We start from the raw sequence: 21,407 nt of genomic DNA on the forward strand, positions 1-21,407 counted from the left end.
GGAAGGCCTAGAGGCCGATACATAAAGCTTACCTAAGAGCAGTGATAATATCAAGAGCAGAATGCTGGTTTCTTCTTTTTTCTCATCTTATTCAACAGATACCATGCACTTGCAAAAAAAGATAGCTCAGCTGTGCGAGTGCCTTTTGAATGTCTATGAAACCATTCCTTTAGAAATCACAACAAAAATGCAGCCATAGTAAGAAACTTGGATTATTTTACTATTCATAAAAACAAAGTAATCTCCATCCACACTGTCATTTAAATAGAGTATTATCTCTTACAGTGCACATCAACATTAATACTATTACAGACATAGGGTTTCGATGTAAAGTACACTTTTTTTCTTACATTTTACACAAATCATATATTACAGCTCTCCTGCTTCTACAGGATTGCGTCGTAAAATGTTAGTGCCTCCATCCCTCCTCCCCCTGCCCACCAACTCTTTCAGTCAGACAGACAGATGTACACAGACCGAGACTACAGACAGTGAGGAGGAACAGGAGGCGTCCTCCCTGTCCTTCCTTTGGCCCCTAATGTTAAACTGGAGTCCCATCCTTGGGAGGAGCTTTGGTCTTCCCCTCCTTCCCTGTCCCACCCTCACTGCTTGGGGCTGCATCAGTCTGGGATACACCCTCTGCCACCTCCCCCTGAGGTGTTACCACCGTTTCTGCTTTGACACCCTCCCCCTTAGCCAGGACAGTCCCCTCCTCCACAGGCAGTTCGGCACCGTCTGATGAAGGTGGGGCTGGCACCTCTAGTTTCAGCTCCTCCTGAATGACATGGGCCTCTGGTTTGTTGCCCATCTCCAGAGCCGGAGTGAGCACATCCTGGGCCTGTGGCGGCTCCCCTAGAGGCAGAGTGAAGCCTATCTTGCTGCTGTCTGCTGGTCCAGCGCTGGGAGAGATTGTGCTCTTGGCCCCAGCCTCCTTAGTGTGCCCATGCAGCCAGTCCATCTTCTGGAGGTGCTGCCGCATGGCTTCGTCCACCCGAGCATCAATCATGGCCTCTGTCAGGACGCCGTCCTCTGAGGAGTAGGCTGCCGCCTGCAAGAAGACATGGAATACAAGGATTATTACATTACAGTCATCTGAACAAGGATTTTATCATTACACGAACAGTCCAGTAAATCTATAATAATGTATCTACAAATATACATTTACAGTATTAACTATCTGCAAGATCAGTGTATGAATATTGAGTAATGTATAAGGTAGTTAACAGACAAGGCCCACTTGTCCACAGAATGAGGCTAGCAGGAGAGATGACCATGACACAGCAGCATTGGAGATCATGGCATACATAGTGATCCACTTCCCAGCTCTGCGTCTATTAATAAGCCCATGGAGGGAGAATAAATGGGTCTAGACTTCCTGGGCTAACCAAATCACCTTGGGTCAGCATTGTCTGATTCTCCCATCCCTAACCAAGTTCCAGCCTGTGCACAGGCTCTCCTTCCAACCAATCATTTATGTCAAATTGGCTTAACTGGAAAATTCACCGCATCACGGTTGTTATCCATTCAGAAAGCATTGATGTATGAACAACAGGGGAAACATGTCACATACCTGCCAGGCCACGCCCAGTTTGGAGATCTCTCTGCCTGACATGCCCTCTGCCCGCTTAGCGATGTCCGAGCACTTCTTTCCATAGTCAAACTGAGCCAGCTTCATTCTCCTGCAGGGACAGAGGCAGAGGAAGATGCAGACATAGAGGGGGTTTAGAGACAGAAACAGGTCTGAATGGAATCCAGTCTGTCAGAGGAAACAGGTCTGAATGGCATCCAGTCTGTCAGAGGAAACAGGTCTGAATGGCATCCAGTCTGTCAGAGGAAACAGGTCTGAATGGCATCCAGTCTGTCAGAGGAAACAGGTCTGAATGGCATCCAGTCTGTCAGAGGAAACAGGTATGAATGGCATCCAGTCTGTCAGAGGAAACAGGTCTGAATGGCATCCAGTCTGTCAGAGGAAACAGGTCTGAATGGCATCCAGTCTGTCAGAGGAAACAGGTATGAATGGCATCCAGTCTGTCAGAGGAAACAGGTATGAATGGAATCCAGTCTGTCAGAGGAAACAGGTCTGAATGGCATCCAGTCTGTCAGAGGAAACAGGTCTGAATGGCATCCAGTCTGTCAGAGGAAACAGGTATGAATGGCATCCAGTCTGTCAGAGGAAACAGGCCTGTGTTATGAGGTCTGACTATGTCTGGAGAGACACTCCTTAAGTGGCCCAGCTCCTTCCACCAGCTGGCTCTGTTGTCAGCGTGTTGTTGTTGATCCTGGTCCAGTTCCCAGTGCCCTATGTGTAGGTCGCCCCCTGCCCCTCTTCCTCTCAGGCTCCAGGCCCTCAGAGACCCACTTTAATTAGTGACACCATGGCTACGGCTGGCTGGGCTCCTGCTTACTGCTGGGTCACCTGCTCTTAAATACCTGCTCCTGACACTCCACAGCTCTCAGCCAGAGGTCATTTACATGGAACAGGACAGAGAGAGGCCTCCCTCCTCCCAGGCACTCAGTGTTAATGCCTGTCCCCATGTGTGCGTGGGTAGGTGTGTGTGTGTGTCACTGTATGCAGATGACTCCAAGGCTGCATTTACACAGGCAGCCCAATTATTTTGCCACTAAAAAGAGTGACATTTTGACCAATCAGATTTTGCCAATAATTGGGCAAAAGATCAGAATTGGGCTGCCTGTGTAAACACAGCATAAGTGTCTGGGAGTATCTAGTTACTTGACATCAGAACAGTTGCATTATGCATCCCAGTATATGAGTGCTTGTGAAAGTGCCCTATTTAAACCATTGCTGCCATGTTGTGTGGGTGTAATGCTGTATGACTCACTGTCTCCCCCCTGTGGCAGGCTCCAGCACATATCTGTCAAAGTACAGACGCACCAGCCTCTCCCTCTCATCAGGACCCGGCAGGGCGAAGTTTACTATCTCGTCAATGCGGTCGTTGATGGCCCAGTCAAACTGCTCTGGCTGGTTACTGGCCAGCACCATCATGAACCTGGAGGGGGAGACGACACAACAGTGGTTAGAGCGCTGTGATATCTGAAGGACATGGTACATCAGAGGTCTTGGGCATAGATATGAAATGTCTAAATAGAAGAAGTAGTTGTAGAGAACTGACTTGTTGCTCTGCTCTCCAGTGCGATACAGGAATGCGTTCAAAGTGGCTCTGAGCTCTTCACTGATCTTTTCCTGCAAACAGAGAGAGACAACTTGAACTCTGTTTTCCAATATTTCTACAAGATCAGAGTTTTGGTTGTGCAATGAAATACAGGAAGGTAGAGAACAGACTTACAGTAGACCTCTTGCGAAGGAATGCATCGGCTTCATCAACAAACAGCAGCAGGCTGTGTCAGAGGAGAGAGAGGGTTGCATTAGCAGAGCTGCGCTGGTCTTACATCATTCTCTGTACATTGTTTAATGTGAATGTCTGTGTAATGCAAGTGCAAATGTATTTAATGTCAAGTTGTCTAGACACTTACGTTACATGGTTTCACACGGTTACATCATGGTTACATTTACATGAAGTTCTATAAATAGTGTGATGCTACTGCGAGTGAGGGTAGCATACCCACGGCGACTGGTGTTGGCCCAGTCAAAGACTTTGTGCATGGCGGTGACGCCCTCACGGCCCATGGGCGCCACATCTCCACCAGTCATGATGGCATAGTCCATCCCAGAGTGCACTGCCAGCTTCTACTCAGAGCACAGAGAGATAGTTACCAACACATATAGATGCCAAGATAACACCTCTTGTCATAGACAAAATGAGTCGGTGCAGGACCTACCTTGGCGAAGAGGGTCTTGCCAGTACCTGGTGGGCCATACATGAGGATGTTCCTGTAGAGCCCCTTGTTCTGACGCGTGTTCCTAGTTGCTATGGCAATATCACGTACACGTTCTTCTAGGTTAGGCTGTGCGGAGCAGAGGGAATAATTCATTTCAGGGAGATCAACATTTTGGCTCAAAGCAGGGCTGCGAAAACATACGTGTGCACAGCATTCTCTATGAATGTCCCTAGCCGCATCCTCAGACCAGCTGGCTGGTGTGTTTACCAACATATTCAATCTCTCCCTATCTGCTGTCCCCACATGCTTCAAGATGGCCACCGTTGTTCCTGTTCCCAAGAAGGCAAAGGTAACTGAACTAAATGACTATCGCCCCGCCCCGTAGCACTCACCTGTCATCATGAAGTACTTTTAGAGACTAGTCAAGGATCATATCACCTCTACCTTACCTGCCACCCTAGACCCACTTCAATTTGCTTACTGCCCCAATAGATCCACAGATGATGCAATCGCCATCACTCTGCACATTGCCCTATCCCATCTGGACAAGAGGAATAGCTATGTAAGAATGCTGTTCATTGACTACAGCTCAGCATTCAACACCATAGTACCCTCCAAGCTCATCATTGAGCTCGATGCCCTGGGTCTGAACCCCGCCCTGTGCAACTGGGTCCTGGACTTCCTGACGGGCCGCCCACCAGGTGGTGAAGGTAGAAAACATCACCTCGACTCCGCTGAACCTCAACACTGCGGCCCCACAAGGGTGTGTGCCCAGCCCCCTTCTGTACTCCCTGTTCACCCATGACTGCGTGGCCAAGCACGCCTCCAACTCAATCATCAAGTTTGCAGACGACACAACATTAGTGGGCTTGATTACCAATGACGACGAGACGGCCTACAGGGAGGAGGTGAGGGCTCTGGGAGTGTGGTGCCTGGAAAACGACCTCTCCCTCAATGTCAACAAAATGAAGGAGCTGGTCGTGGTCTTCAGGAAACAGCAGAGGGAGCACGCCCCTATCCACAGTGACGGGACCACAATGGAGAAGGTGGAAAGCTTCAAGTTCCTTGGCGTACACATCATGATGAATAACTGAAATGTACCACCCACACAGAAGGTGAAGAAGGCACATCAGAGCCTCTTCAACCTCAGGAGGCTGAAGAAATTTGGCCTGTCACCTAAAACTCTAAATTCTTTACAATTGCACAATTGAAAGCATCCTGTCGGGCTGTATCACCGCCTAGTACGGCAACGGCTCCGCCCACAACCACAAGGCTCTCCAGAGGTTAGTGCGGTCTGCACAACGCATGACCGGGGGCAAACTACCTGCCCTCCAGGACACCTACAGCACCCGATGTCACAGGAAGGCCAAAAAGATCATCAAGGACAACAACCACCCGAGCTACTGCCTGTTCACCCCGCTAACATCCAGAAGGCGAGGCTAGTACAGGTGCTTCAAAGCTGGGACCGAGAGACTGAAAAACATCTTGTATCTCAAGGCCATCAGACTGTTAAACAGTCATCACTTGCACATTAGAGGCTGCTGCCTATAGGCATAGATGAGAAATCACTGGCCACTTTAAGGAATGGAACACTAGTCACTTAATAATGTTTACATATCTGGCATTACTCATCTCATATGTATATACTGTATTCTACTGTATCTTACTCCGTTCCACTCTGATATACGTTGTCAATTTGTATATAATCTTAATTCATTCCTGGTAGCCTAGTGGTTAGAGTATTGGGCCAGTAACCGAAAGGTTGCTAGATTGAATCCCTGAGCTGACAAGGTAAAAAAAAATGTTGTTCTGTCCCTGAACAAGACAGTTAACCCACTATTCCTAGGCCATCATTGCAAATAAGAATTTGTTCTTAACTGACTTGCCTAGTTAAATAAAGGTAAAAAAATAAATAAAAAATCCTACTCAGATGTGTGTATATGTTGTGTAATTTGTTAGATATTACTGTCGGAGCTAGAAGAACAAGCATTACACTACACCTGCAATAACATCTGCTAATCACATATATGTGACCAATAAAATGTGATGTTTCTTTCATACATGTACTGGGTATAATATCGATACGAGACTCTAAGGTATGGTGCTCAGGTGTGTGCCGAGTGTCGGTACTCACACTGAGCACTACTCCCTCCAGTGCATCCTGAGGTTTACTTGTCAGGCGCTTTGACATCTAAGAGAGGGGAAAAATAAGAAGATGCACCTTCATCGTAAAAAATGTGTGTTTAGGAAATCACAATAAAAAAAACACCAAAGGCATCAGATCAAGGACATATACAGTGCATTCGGATAGTATTCAGACCCCTTGACTTTTTCAACATATTGTTACATTACAGCCTTATTCTAAAATTGATTAAATCAGGTTTTTCCCCCTCAATCTACACACAATACCCCATAATGACAAAGCAAAAACATGTATTTATAAATGTTAGCACATTTATAAATAAAATATATAAATATCACATTTACATAAGAATTTACTCAGTTCTTTGTTGAAGCACGATGACAGCCTCGAGTCTTCTTGGGTATGACACTACAAGCTTGGCACACCTGTATTTCTTCTCTGCAGATCCTCTCAAGCTCTGTCAGGTTAGATAGGGAGTGTCGCTGCACAGCTATTTTCAGTTCGATCAAGTTCAAGTCCGGCCTCTGGCTGGGCTACTCAAGGACATTCAGAGACTTGTCCTGAAGCCACTGCTGTGTTGTCTTGGCTGTTTGCTTAGGGTCGTTGTCCTGTTGGAAGGCGAACCTTCGCCGCAGCCTGAGGTCCTGAGCAGGTTTTCAACAAGGATCTCTCCTTTTTGCTCCGTTCATCTTTCCCTCGTTCCTGACTAGTTTCCCAGTTCCTGCCACTGAAATACATCCCCACAGCATGATGCTGCCACCACCATGCTTCACCGTAGGAATGGTGCCAGGTTTCCTCCAGAAGTGACGCTTGGCATTCAGGCCAAAGAGTTCGAACTTGGTGTCACCAGGCCAGAGAACCTTGTTTGTCCTTCAGGTGCCTTTTGGCAAACTCCAAGCAGGCTGTCATGTGCGTTTTACTGAGGAGTGGCGTCCATCTGGCCACTCTTCCATAAAGGCCTGATTGGTAGAGTGCTGCAGAGATGGTTGTCCTTCTGGAAGGTTCTCCCAATTCTACAGGGGAACACTAGAGCTATGTCAGAGTGACCATCGGGTTCTTAGTCACCTCCCTGACCAAGGCCCTTCTCCCCCGATTGCTCAGTTTGTCTGGGCGGCCAGCTCTAGGATGAGTCTTGGTTGTTCCAAACTTCTTCCATTTAAGAATGATGGAGGCCACTGTGTTCTTGGGGACCTTAAATGCTGCAGAAATGTTTTGGTACCCTTCCCCGGATCTGTGTCTTGACGCTCTACGGACAATTCCTTCGACCTCGTGGCTTGGTTTTTGCTCTGACATTATGTAGACAGGTGTGTGCCTTTCCAAACCATGTCAAATCAATTTAATTTACCACAGGTGGACTCCAATCAAGTTGTAGAAACATCTCAAGGATGATCAATGGAAACAGGATGCACCTGAGCTCAATTTTGAGTCTCATAGCAAAGGGTCTGAATACTTACGTAAATAAGGTATGTTTTTTATTTCCATAAATTACAAACCTGTTTTCACTTTGTCATTATGGGGTAGTGTGTGTTGATTGATGAGGGAAACATTTTTTTAAATCAATTTTAGAATAAGGCTGTAACTTAACAAAATGTGGAAAAGGGGAAGGGGTCTGAACACTTTCCGAATGCACTGTATAATGCACAGCAGGGCCTCTACCTTGATCGGGTGCTTGATCGCCTCCGCAACAGTGATGCGAGAAGTCTCTCTGACCAACGAGGGCTTCCCGAGTCGGGCCTCAATGTAGCGTCCCGCCACAGCTGTGGCGTTCCGGGCAGAATACACACCTACAGCCAGCAGAGTCAGTCCTGCCACCTGGTGGTGTGGGAGGGGAAATTACACTACATTTAGAGACGCTCCAAGGACAACTCAAATCAGATATAAACATGTAACATATACACTCAACAATTAGTTAGTGAGCATTTCTCCTTTGCCAAAATAATCCATCCACCTGACAGGTGTGGCATATCAAGAAGCTGATTAAACAGCACGATCATTACACAGGTGCACCTTGTGCAGGGGGACCATAAAAGGCCACTAAAATGTGCAGTTGTCACACAACACAATGCTACAGATGTCTCAAGTTGAGGGAGCATGCAATTTGTATGCTAACTGCAGGAATGTCCACCAGAGCAGTTGCCAGATAATTTGATGTTCATTTCTCTACCATAAGCCGCCTCCAATGTTGTTTTGGAGAATAGTACGTCCAACCGGCCTCACCACCGCAGACCACATGTATGGCATCGTATGGGCGAGCGGTTTACTGATGTCAACGTTGTGAACAGAGTGCCAAATGGTAGAGGTGGGTTATGGTATGGGCAGTTATAAGCTACAGACAACAAACACAATTTCATTTTATCAATTTGGAAATTTGAATGCACAAAAATACTGTGACGAGATCCTGGGGCCCATTGTGAGGCCCATTGATTTTTAGGGTATTTGTGACCAACAGATGCATATCTGTATTCCCAGTCATTTGAAAAACATAGATTTGGGCCTAATTCATTTATTTCAATTGACTGATTTCCTCATATAAACTGTAACTCACTCAAATCTATGAAATTATTGCATGTTGCATCTATATTTTTGTTCAGTATATTTATGAGTCATTGGCAGTTTGCATAAGGATGAGCATAAACAAGTATGTAGAGTGGAAGGTAGGTTTCACCGTAGCTGTAACTTTATCCCAGTCCGACACAAAAGCCCGGAATCCTTCCCCAAACACAGCACCTGCAGTCCTGAAAACACACAGATATACAGAGACAGTCAGGTCTCCAATAGTATCTATCATTATGGTCTGTAGTGTAATACACAAGGTGTGTCTCAGCATACAGCCTCTAGTACAGCATGTCTTTGCCTCAGCTTATAGTCTTCATAGAGTATGTTCTTGTCTCATCGTATAGTCTCTAGTACAGCATGTCCTTGTCTCATCATATAGTCTCTAGTACAGTATGTCCTTGTCTCACCGTATAGTCTCTAGTACAGCATGTCCTTGTCACAGCATGTCTTTGCCTCAGCGTATAGTCTCTAGTACAGTATGTCCTTGTCACAGCATGTCTTTGCCTCAGCGTATAGTCTCTAGTACAGTATGTCCTTGTCTCACCGTATAGTCTCTAGTACAGCATGTCTTTGTCTCAGCGTATAGTCTCTAGTCCAGTATGTTCTTGTCTCATCGTATAGTCTCTAGTAGAGTATGCTCTTGTCTCAGCGTATAGTCTCTAGTCCAGTATGTTCTTGTCTCATCGTATAGTCTCTAGTAGAGTATGCTCTTGTCTCAGCATATAGTCTCGTAGAGTATGCTCTTGTCTCAGCGTATAGTCTAGTCCAGCATGTCCTTGTCTCAGCGTATAGTCTCTAGTACAGTATGTCCTTGTCTCACCGTATAGTCTCTAGTACAGCATGTCTTTGTCTCAGCGTATAGTCTCTAGTCCAGTATGTTCTTGTCTCATCGTATAGTCTCTAGTAGAGTTGTCCTTGTCTCACCGTATAGTCTCTAGTACAGTCTGTCTGTGCTCTGCTGCCTTCAGGCGGATCTGCTCACGGATGATGTCTGCGTTTTCCCGCTCAACACGTGCCCGCGCTTTAGACTCCGCCTCTACGCGTAGCAGCTCATTCTTGTGCCTCAGCTGCATCTCGTGCTCAATTGTTGCTACGTGGAGAGGATACATTAGTGGACATTTTGTGATTGCCAGACCCCATATGGCTATATTGACCAGTGAATATTGAAGCAGAACCATATTCCTGGAGGCTGCGTGAGAATAGTATATGGGGTCAGTACCTTTCCTCATGGCTTCCTGTTTAAGCACAGAGTCCTCCTGTTTCCGAAGGTTGTCCTCATTCAGGGCTTGCTGAGGACACCGAGGAGAGGCCACACTCAAGTCAGTTGAACATGGCATTTTCACTGTACTTCTTTATATCCTAAACATGACTGAATTGATATTGCAGCTAATGGCAGTTGATATTACCTGTTGCTTGAGTTGATCCTCATACCTCTGTCTGGCAAGTCTGTCTTGGAACTGTGCTCTCTGTGAAGAGATAGAGAAGGTAACCATAGTAACAGATGTATGCTGGACAGATAGGTAATCACTTGTTCCACTCCCTCATTGTAGCCTCTGTTTCAACAGAATTAAAGCTAATTGTGCAAACAATTTCAAGCTTACAGAAAATTCTACTCTCTACAAACTCCTCAAGATCTTTTAACTACTACAGGGAAAATGCTTCCTTCTACAGTTTACCCATACATGATGATCCATGCTTTTAGCCCATCATTGACCACATACTATGTAGTACAATGAATACTACTGCACAATCACCCCTCTGCAGTACCACTTAACCCTGCCTCTGCTCTCCTCTCACCGATTGATGCTGCTTGGTCTCCTCGCCGACAGTTTTCCTCCTCTCCTCCCCTTGAATACGCAGCTGATCCCCCTTCAGCTGCTCCACTGCTGCCTCGTACTCCTTACACCATCACACACACAAAGGGAACAATTAGCATGATCAGATTTAAGATTGATAGTACTGTTTTTTGGTGGCCTACACATTACTCTGCATGCGCCTTGTTTAGTGCAACTGTACCTTGATTTTGGTCTGGTGTTCCATCTGAACAGATTGCTCCTGCATGCGAGCCAGATCCAGGGCCTCTTTGGCATGACCTGAAATTAAGACAAGGTATTGGACATTAGTCGTCCAGATATACGTTTCATTTAATGACGGTAGCTATATTCCAACAATACTAAACAAAAATATAAAACACAACATGTAAAGTGTTGGTCCCATTTTTCATGAGTTAAAATAAAAGATCCCAGAAATATTCCATAAGCACAAAACGCTTATTTCTCAAATATGTTTATTTTCTAAATTTGTTTACATCCCTGTTAGTGAGCATTTTATCCTTTGCCAAGATAATCCATCCACCTTACAGGTATGGCCTATCAAGAAGCTGATTAAACAGCATGGTCATTACGTTGTGCTGGGGACAATAAAAGGCCACTCTAAAATGTGCAGTTTTATCACAGAACACAATGCAACAGATGTCTCAATCGGCATGCTGATTGCACAAATGTCCACCAGAGCTGTTGCCAGAGAATTTTATGTTAATTTCTCTACCAGAAGCTGCCTCCAATGCTGTTTAAGAGAATTTGGCAGTACATCCAACCAGCCTCACAACCACAGACCATGTGTAACCACGTCAGCCCAGGACCTCCACATCAGACTTCTTCACCTGCGGGATCGTCGGAGACCCAGCCATCCGGACAGCTGATGAAACTGAGGAGTATTTTGGTCTGTAATAAAGCCCTTTTGTGGGTAAAAACTTGTTATGATTGGCTGGGCCTGGCTCCCCTGTGAGTGAGCCTGGGTCCCAAGTGGGTGGGCCTATGCCCTCCCAGGCCCACCCATGACTGCACCCCTGCCCAGTCATGTGAAATCCATAGATTATGGGCTAATTCATTTCAATTGACTGATTTCCTTATGAACTGTAACTCAGTAAAATAAATATTGTTGTATTTATATTTTTGTTCAGTATACTTTGAAATTCTAAGTGTAATGCTTGCATGTTTGACTAGAGCAAAGATTAACTATATACTGACTAGAGCTATTTGGCAAACGGTGTGAAAGAATGACCTTTGCACCTTTCACCTTGAATACACTAACTTCCAACATGAATGAAAATGTGCAGCACAACGTTCAAACCAAGCAGTGAAACCTGTGATTCTCGTTTACTACAGTGTTATGTTCTACTGACAGCTGTCATCAGGATTTGATAGTTTACTAGATTAGATACCCGTAGGAACTAGGAGAATATATATCAGACACTGGCCCGTGTTGCATCAGCATCACTGCTTAGGCTGTAAAGCATGCTGCGGGTGCATCGGTCTTTCTGGGGATGTAAACTAAATGTTTCAAGCTAGCTACTAGCTCTACAGTACTATATATAATATAGTTATCATGCAAGACACTTACGAGACTTGTCGAGCTCCTTCGCCGCTCGGGCCGCTCGCTCCAGCCCGGTTGGGTCGAAGTTGCTCCATTTGTCCTTGGGTTTATCTCCGCCACCTCCGGAGCCGCCAGCTGGTGGAGGGGGTGGCGGTGGAACCGGGAATTCCGGGGGAGCCTCGGGCTGCCCCTTATTCAGGCCGAACAGCCAGGACATGTTTAGGTAAACGGAGAATAAACTGCAGCCCAGGCCGGTAAAGGTGATCAGGTTTGGCTGTCAGTCACTACACTTCCTCCACACGCGTGTCACGCTGCAGTCTTTGCGCAAGTGCAGGAGAGGACAGATTTTCCCTGAAAGACAACTATGCTGATTGGTTACGAGGAAAAATATATTCCTCTCATTGGTTGTCCTTTGCAGAGGTTAAACACACAGTCACACCCATAAGAGGGTATGGTAGCCGCAATGGCCCAAAACAGGAAGGTCTTATAATTAACCTGAATAACTTCACAGGAAGGCCATGTCACAAAATGAATTGATAGTTGCATCATACGGAGTTTGTTGGACTTCGTTCAACAGAAAGCAGTTTTTAATTGGAATTTATTAGCTAACATTTTATATTCTGTTTGGATATCTACGTAATGCAATGCAGTAGCATTTTAAGGAAACCCTGAATTAAAATTTTGAACAAATTAATTGACAGTTACTGAATAATTATGAACATTCTACGTACAATTACGTTGGACAAAGTTGCACAGCACTAATTTAAAAATTAGTTATGTAAAGTGCTTTACATAACCTCATTTAGTAGTCAGTCTTGGAAACCCTAAATTGAGACCACCACTCGTTAGGAGAAAGTACATAATGTTTCATTGTCATATATTTGTGTAACATTAACAACAATATCAGAACACTGAATAGATAAAATGTTTTATTTACTAGACAATCATTTTCCACATGTATTGACAAATACACAACCACACATATATACAGACACAAGGCATTACAAATGAAGGTAAAGTATTTTCTCTGTAACTCTGGCCCCCGACCACCACTCAACCGTCTATGAATACCATCCCATTAAGTGTGGTTTGGAGCTGGATTCTGTCTGTATCCATTCAGTAGCCATGATTCAAAGAGGGATTAAATGGTTGCAGGGCAGAACTGTGTTGGTCGTATTGCAGGTAAGGAAAATTGGTTATTGGATGGGTGGGTCACTTGCAAAGAGGTGGTATGGTGTCCATTGCAATTGCCTATGGAGGTGGCTAGATCACTGTAGCGTGACAATGCGTGAGAAGACACCAGGAGGTTCTTTGCCGTCGCCCAGCGCTGCACCGAATCCCTCCTGTTGCCTCGCCCTGGCCAGCTTTGCAAGAGACAGGAATGACTTAGGTTCTGTGATGGCAAGGTCGCTCAGAACACGTCGATTCACCTCAACACTACTCTGTAACGGGGGAGAAAAGGGATGGAAGCGTAAATAAGTATACACCTTGAACTAACAAAAATCTAAGGAAATATTAGGAAAGAATGAGAGGATTTTAGTTACAACTTTAAGGAGTGGGATAAGAGGGTAGTGCAGAGGGTTTACAGTAAAGTACATACAATCAATCATGTAACATTCTATTTGTACCATTCATCCCTATTTGTTATTAATATATAACATTTTCAGTGAATCCCCTCCAGCTAATATTTTTCTTTTCTAAGTATCTTCTGTGCTCTGATTACATGTGGTTGCCCTCCTTATAGAGCCGCTGCATCATCGTAAATCAGACCTTGGGAACAAAAATGCCATACAGCGGTGTACTGAATTCTCACTAGCTGGAACAGAGTGGTAACTAGGTTAAGACATATACTGTAGGCCTAATGTACTGACCTTCACCAGGTTGTGCATAAGGGCGGGATACTTCATGCCGTGCTCCCGTGATGCTGCCGCGATGCGTGAGATCCACAACTGATGAAAGACATGTTTTAGGATCACACAATAGCAGTCATCTACATGTAGCTGATTATCATAACGATGAGAGGAGAGATCTTGATGACATGTTAGGGTGCACATATAGATCTACGGTATAGCATAGCTAGCACATCAGATTAGATGGATCAATGACATGGCTATAATTCTGAACATGCTCTTACCGTACGCATGTTACGTCGTTTTATTTTGCGAGCCTTAGTAGCATATACAAAGGCCCTTCGTACTGCTCTCACTGCCAGGCTGTAGCATCTGTTCTTTCTACCTCTGAAGTGCTGATGGACACACAGATAGGGGGAAGAGAAATACAGATGATGGGAATGGGCAAAAAGGGTGACACACTACAAGGGTATGAGGGTTCTTTTGGGCCAAGTTCATTTTAACTCTGACAATACAGGAAGTGAATTGAAATGAATGAATTGAAAAGTCCATGTATATAACATTGCACAATTTTAATTCATCCCCAGAATAAAAATGGAATTTAATTGAACCCAAATGGAAAGGTAGATTGGTTTTTACTTCATTGACGTTAATTGGCAGATGACCTCTAGTAACGTTACTCAGGTAAAATTTTAAAACATCTTTCTTAACCACCTAGCTAGGTTGCTAACTGAATAAAACGACTAGCTATAACGTTACCACACTTGTACACTGTATCTGCATGACATGTGCAAGAGGTGAGTAGGACTAGCTACATTTAGCTATAACAAGCCTAAAATTGGCACAGTCCTCCTCTCTTTGGAATGAGACTTGCCCTAAAATGAGTACCAGACAGCTATTTGGGAAACTAGCTGAAATGCTAATTTCTAGCTATCTTAACTAGCTAGCTATATAACGTTAATAGAGGAGTCACTTGCAATGTAAAACAGTCACTACGGTGAGTAAAGGTTGCATACAAAGCAGCTAAATTCTGTAATGTCAATTAAATAGAATAGCTAGCTAACTGTCAGTCAATGGCTGGCTAGCTAGTAGCTACAGTGCTAACTTACCCGTGCATTACTGAGAACTTCTTGAACCTTCCAATATCGATCAGGTCCACGATTGCGGATCCAGCAAGATAAAGTCAAAAACACCATCTTTCTTTCGTAAAGATTTTGCTACGATCCTGTAGTTTTCCCTTCGTCAACTTCAATGGATTAGATGACCTTTATGCAGCACGGGAAATCACATGTGTTCGCTGCCTTTTGCAGTGTTCTTGACTAGCTAGGATTATACCGGCAGCACAAATGATAATGTCAAATTGGAATGGTAAAAAGGAAACCTTCTAAATAAAATCCCGCATTTCAAAACATTACAGTGTGGATAACTAATTCAAAAGATATTGCATTTGAATCAATTGGCACTTATTATGCCAATAACAAAATACAAAAAGTAATAAAATACATTTTGAAATATGTGTTTGGACATGCCAGGGTTTTTCTATATTTATACTATTTTCTACATTGTAGAATAATAGTGAAGACATCAAAACTATGAAGTAACACATGGAATCATGTAGTAACCAAAAAAAAAGTGTTAAACAAATAAAAATATATTTTATATATTTTATACTTACACAGCCTGGAGATGTGTTGGGTCATTGTCCTGTTGAAAAACAAATGATAGTCCCACTATCGCAAACCAGATGGGATGGCATATTGCTGCAGAATGCTGTGCTAGACATGCTGATTAAGTGTGCCTTGAATTCTAAATAAATCACTCACAGTGCCACCAGCAAAACATCCCCACACCATCACACCTGTAGAAAGGCCCATGGAGTAGGTGGAATCATCCTTTAATTCATGGCCACTTGCTCAGCTGGGCCAGGGGCGCTTTAATTGGTATAGAATCATCTTGATCCCCTCTGTCAAATACGATTGGACCTTATTTTTTGGTATTTTCAGTAAAAATGAAAGAATGAAAGAAAATGAGAATTAAAAAAAGGTTCATTTCTGGTTCTACCGTGATCTTGTTACTACATCTCAAGAATTGCATTTGGTGAAAGGCTCAGTGTTCATACTCTTGTTCAGGCAAATGAGAAATAAGTGCACTCAGGCTACCCGGAAGGCCAACGTTAGTTACTTTAAGAAGCAGTTCACTCTCTGTGGGTCAAACCACAAGAAGTTCTGGGAAACGGTTAAAGACCTGGAGAATAAACCCTCCCCCTCACAGCTGCCCATATCCCTTAAAGTTGATGATATGGTTGGTACTGACAAGAAGCACATGGCTGAGCTATTTAATCACCACTTCATTAAGTCAGGATTCCTATTTGACTCAGCCATGCTTCTTTGCCCGTCAAACATTTTCTCATCTCCCACCCCTTCTAATGCAACTAGCCCCGATGCTCCTCCCTCTTTCCCCCCTGCCCCGCTACAAAGTATCTCCCTGCAGGTGGTCAATGAGTCCGAGGTGCTAAAGGAGCTCCCTAAACTTGACCCCAAAAAAACATCTGGGTCAGATGGTTTGGACCCTCTCTTCTTTAAGGTTGCATCCCCTATCCGCCAAGCCTATCTCTGACCTTTTTAACCTGTCTCTCTTCTCTGGGGAGGTTCCCATTGCTTGGAAGGTAGCCACGGTTCATCCTATATTTAAAGGGGGACATCAAGCTGATCCTAACTGTTATAGGCCTATTTCTATTTTGCCCTGTTTATCAAGTGTTGGAAAAACTTTTCATTAATCAACTGACTGGCTTTCTTGATGTCTATTGTATTCTCTCTGGTATGCAATCTGTTTTCCGTTCAGATTATGGATGTGTCACTGCAACCTTAATGGTCCTCAATGATGTCGCCATTGCCCTTGATGCTAAGCAATATTGTGCTGCTATTTTTATTGACTTGGCCAAAGCTTTTGATACGGTATACCATTCCATTCTTGTGGGCTGTCGAAGGAGTATTGGTGTCTCTGAGGCCTGGTTTGGCCTGGTTTGCTAACTACCTCTCTCAAAGAGTGCAGTGTATCAAACCAGAACATCTGCTGTCTCAGCCACTGCCTGTCACCAAGGGTGTACCCAAGGCTCGATCCTAGGCCCCACGCTCTTCTCAATTTACATCAGCAACATAGCTCAGGCAGTAGGAAGCTCTCTCATCCATTTATATGCAGATGATACCGTCTTATACTCAGCTGGCCCCTCCCCGGATTTAGTGTTAAACACTTTACAACAAAGCTTTCTTAGTGTCCAACAAGCTTTCTCTGCCCTTAACCTCGTTCTGAACACCTCCAAAACAAAGGTCATGTGGTTTGGTAAGAATAATGCCCCTCTCCCCACAGGTGTGATTACTACCTCTTCAGGGTTTAGAGCTTGAGGTAGTCACCTCATACAAGTACTTGGGAGTATGGCTAGACGGTACACTGTCCTTCTTGCAGCACATATCAAAGCTGCAGGCTAAAGTTAAATCTAGACTTGGTTTCCTCTATTGTAATCATTCCTCTTTCACCCCAGCTGCTAAACTAACCTTGATTCCGATGACCGTCCTACCCATGCTAGATTACAGAGACATAATTTATAGATCGGCCGGTAAGGGTGCTCTCGAGCGGCTTAATGTTCTTTACCATTCGGCCATCAGATTTGCCACCAATGCTCCTAAAAGGACACATCACTGCACTCTATACTCTTCTGTAAACTGGTCATCTCTGTATACCCGTCTCAAAACCCACTGGTTGATCCTTATTTATAAAACCCTCTTAGGCCTCACTCCCCCCTATCTAAGATATCTACTGCCAGTCACATTCTGTTAAAGGTCCCCAAAGCACACACATCCCTGGGTCGCTCCTCTTTTCAGTTCACTGCAGCTAACGACTGGAACGAGCTGCAACAAACACACAAACTGGACTGTTTTATCTCAATCTCTTCATTCACAGACTCAATCATGGACACTTACTGACAGTTATGGCTGCTTTGAGTGATGTATTGCTGTCTCTACCTTCTTGCCCTTTGTGCTCTTGTCTGTGCCCTAGAATGTTTGTACCATGTTTTGTGCTGCTACCATGTAGTGCTGCTGCTATGTTGTGTTGCTACCATGTTGTTGTCATGTTGTGTTGCTACCATGCTGTGTTGTCATGTGTTGCTGCCATGCTATGTTGTTGTCTTAGGTCTCTCTTCATGTAGTGTTGTGGTGTCTCTCTTGTTGTGATGTGTGTTTTGTCCTATATTTTTATTACATTTATTTTTATTTTTAATCCCAGCCCCGTTCCCGCAGGATGCCTTTTCCTCCTTTTATGGAGTTGAGATCTGTCGGACATTTCCACCTGACCTAATTAAAGCGCCCCTTGCCCAGCTGAGCAAGTGGCCATGAATTAAAGGATGATTCCACCAACTCCATGGGCCTTTCTTACAGCCATCCCGGGAATTTGTTAAATTCCACACTCCTCAAAAGGCTCATCGATCCACGTCCTCTGTCATCTCAGGGAGAGGAATTAGTTGGGCAACTGGTCGGATACAGTGCCTTGCGAACGTATTCGGCCCCCTTGAACTTTGCGACCTTTTTCCACATTTCAGGCTTCAAACATAAAGATATAAAACTGTATTTTTTTGTGAAGAATCAACAACAAGTGGGACACAATCATGAAGTGGAACGACATTTATTGGATATTTCAAACTTTTTTAACAAATCAAAAACTGAAAAATTGGGCGTGCAAAATTATTCAGCCCCCTTAAGTTAATACTTTGTAGCGCCACCTTTTGCTGCGATTACAGCTGTAAGTCGCTTGGGGTATGTCTCTATCAGTTTTGCACATCGAGAGACTGAATTTTTTTCCCATTCCTCCTTGCAAAACAGCTCGAGCTCAGTGAGGTTGGATGGAGAGCATTTGTGAACAGCAGTTTTCAGTTCTTTCCACAGATTCTCGATTGGATTCAGGTCTGGACTTTGACTTGGCCATTCTAACACCTGGATATGTTTATTTTTGAACCATTCCATTGTAGATTTTGCTTTATGTTTTGGATCATTGTCTTGTTGGAAGACAAATCTCCGTCCCAGTCTCAGGTCTTTTGCAGACTCCATCAGGTTTTCTTCCAGAATGGTCCTGTATTTGGCTCCATCCATCTTCCCATCAATTTTAACCATCTTCCCTGTCCCTGCTGAAGAAAAGCAGGCCCAAACCATGATGCTGCCACCACCATGTTTGACAGTGGGGATGGTGTGTTCAGGGTGATGAGCTGTGTTGCTTTTACGCCAAACATAACGTTTTGCATTGTTGCCAAAAAGTTCAATTTTGGTTTCATCTGACCAGAGCACCTTCTTCCACATGTTTGGTGTGTCTCCCAGGTGACTTGTGGCAAACTTTAACCGACACTTTTTATGGATATCTTTAAGAAATGGCCTTCTTCTTGCCACTCTTCCATAAAGGCCAGATTTGTGCAATATACGACTGATTGTTGTCCTATGGACAGAGTCTCCCACCTCAGCTGTAGATCTCTGCAGTTCATCCAGAGTGATCATGGGCCTCTTGGCTGCATCTCTGATCAGTCTTCTCCTTGTATGAGCTGAACGTTTAGAGGGACGGCCAGGTCTTGGTAGATTTGCAGTGGTCTGATACTCCTTCCATTTCAATATTATCGCTTGCACAGTGCTCCTTGGGATGTTTAAAGCTTGGGAAATCTTTTTGTATCCAATTCCGGCTTTAAACTTCTTCACAACAGTATCTCGGACCTGCCTGGTGTGTTCCATGTTCTTCATGATGCTCTCTGCGCTTTTAACGGACCTCTGAGACTATCACAGTGCAGGTGCATTTATACGGAGACTTGATTACACACAGGTGGATTGTATTTATCATCATTAGTCATTTAGGTCAACATTGGATCATTCAGAGATCCTCACTGAACTTCTGGAGAGAGTTTGCTGCACTGAAAGTAAAGGGGCTGAATAATTTTGCACGCCCAATTTTTCAGTTTTTGATTTGTTAAAAAAGTTTGAAATATCCAATAAATGTCGTTCCACTTCATGATTGTGTCCCACTTGTTGTTGATTCTTCACAAAAAAATACAGTTTTATATATTTATGTTTGAAGCCTGAAATGTGGCAAAAGGTCGCAAAGTTCAAGGGGGCCGAATACTTTCGCAAGGCACTGTATGTCCGGTTCTTTACCTGGATTTCCACTGATCTAACACAACCGTCAGTCCCAGGCATGGTCTTGGTGATATGGCCCACCAGCCAGGAGGCTTGAGGCACTTGAGGGTCCACTATCATTAATACTTGGCCAGTGTCCAGGCTGGCCATTTCTTTCCGCCATTTCCCTCTGTGCTGTAGGCTTGGTAGGTAATCCCGAATAAATCGGCCCCAGAAATGGTCAACCAAGATCTGACTGTGTCGCCACCGGTGTCTGCCAACGAGGTTGGTATCAGCATACATGGCTTGAGGAAGTGACGCATCTCGGCGCCTCATCAGGAGCAGATTTGGTGTAACAAGATCTGGGTCAGCGATGTCTGCAGAGCGATATCCCAATGGTTTGGAGTTCAGTATCCCTTTCACCTCTATCAGGACGGTCCGCAAGATAGTTTCAGTGACAGTTTGGTCCCCCAGGACAACTCATAAGGCCGACTTCAGAGATTTGATCCTGGAGGCTTGGTTCCATTGCTTGGAAGGCTTCCTTCAACCTGGCTTCTCCTGCCTTGAAGTTTGTGCCCGTCAGCCAGAATCTCGTAGGGTTTCCCCCGTCGGGAGATAAACCGCCGTAGGGCCATGAGGAAGGTTTCAGTATCCAAACTCTCTTGTAGGTCCAGGTGGACACACCTAGTTGTCAAACACTTGAACAGAATGCCCCAGCACTTCTCCACTTGACGACCTAGTTTGATCGTAAAGGGGACTAAGCAATCTACTCCTGTTGACCAGAAGTGGAGTTTGAGAACGCACAAGCGAGCAGGGGGCAAATCCGCCATTTTGGGCACAGTTGCTCCCGGCCCGCCATCTCTGACATTCCATGCTGTCGTATTGGTGCTTACGAATGGCTCCTCGTCCTCCAAGTATCCTGTACCTCCACCTCATCTTCCCATAGACTCTCTCTGGCCCTGGGTGGAGAAGCCTCTCATCATAACTCTTGAGATGAGGAGGCTGGTGAGAAGGTGTCTGGAGTCAAGGATAATTGGGTGGATAGCATCGGGATCCAAGACTTCTGCTTGGCGCAGCCTCCCTCCGACTCTGATCAATCCGAGGATTTGGTCGTACTCTGGGGCAAGAGAGAGAAGACGTCTGTCCTTAGCTACTTCCCTACCAGCTTTCAGAGCTTTTAGCTCCTCAGGGAAGCTGGCCCAGCTGAGCAAGTAGCCATGAATTAAAGGACGATTCCACCAACTCCATGGGCCTTTCTACAACTCCTCCTCAATGCTTCACGGTGGGAACCACACATAATAATCCGTTCACCTACTCTGCTTCTCACGAAGACACAGCGGTTGGAACGAAATATCTCAAATTTGGACTCATCAGAACAAAGGATTATTTTCCACCGGTCTAATGTCCATTGCTCGTGTTTCTTGGCCCAACCAAGTCTCTTCTTATTATTATTTAGTAGTAGTTTGTTTGCAGAAATTCTACCATGAAGGCTTGATTCACGCAGTCTCCTCTGAAAAGTTAATGTTGAGATGTGTCTGATAT

General features: G+C 44.7%; 2 protein-coding genes across 2 annotated transcripts; both read right to left on the bottom strand.

Moving 5' to 3' along the window:
- Positions 1-203: 203 nt before the first annotated feature.
- Positions 204-12,298, bottom strand: LOC139371121 (ATPase family AAA domain containing 3). Its single transcript, XM_071111200.1, has 16 exons — positions 11,900-12,298; positions 10,514-10,590; positions 10,295-10,396; positions 9,904-9,963; positions 9,717-9,786; positions 9,422-9,587; positions 8,607-8,676; positions 7,598-7,753; positions 5,933-5,989; positions 3,799-3,924; positions 3,582-3,706; positions 3,306-3,357; positions 3,132-3,202; positions 2,841-3,008; positions 1,571-1,679; positions 204-1,048 (listed from the first exon to the last, which is right to left on the bottom strand). Exons 1-16 carry the CDS (start codon positions 12,087-12,089, stop codon positions 542-544), a joined length of 2,106 nt encoding a protein of 701 aa, XP_070967301.1. The 5' UTR covers positions 12,090-12,298; the 3' UTR covers positions 204-541.
- Positions 12,299-12,722: 424 nt separating this feature from the next.
- On the bottom strand, positions 12,723-15,042 carry LOC139369831 (mitochondrial ribosomal protein L20). Its single transcript, XM_071109107.1, has 4 exons — positions 14,832-15,042; positions 14,007-14,117; positions 13,744-13,821; positions 12,723-13,314 (listed from the first exon to the last, which is right to left on the bottom strand). The coding sequence occupies exons 1-4, from the start codon at positions 14,916-14,918 to the stop codon at positions 13,141-13,143; spliced, it is 450 nt and encodes a 149-aa protein (XP_070965208.1). The 5' UTR covers positions 14,919-15,042; the 3' UTR covers positions 12,723-13,140.
- Between the last annotated feature and the right edge of the window lie 6,365 nt (positions 15,043-21,407).

The sequence above is a fragment of the Oncorhynchus clarkii genome, chromosome 17 (assembly GCF_045791955.1).
Source record: "Oncorhynchus clarkii lewisi isolate Uvic-CL-2024 chromosome 17, UVic_Ocla_1.0, whole genome shotgun sequence".
Classification (NCBI taxonomy): Eukaryota; Metazoa; Chordata; class Actinopteri; order Salmoniformes; family Salmonidae; genus Oncorhynchus; species Oncorhynchus clarkii.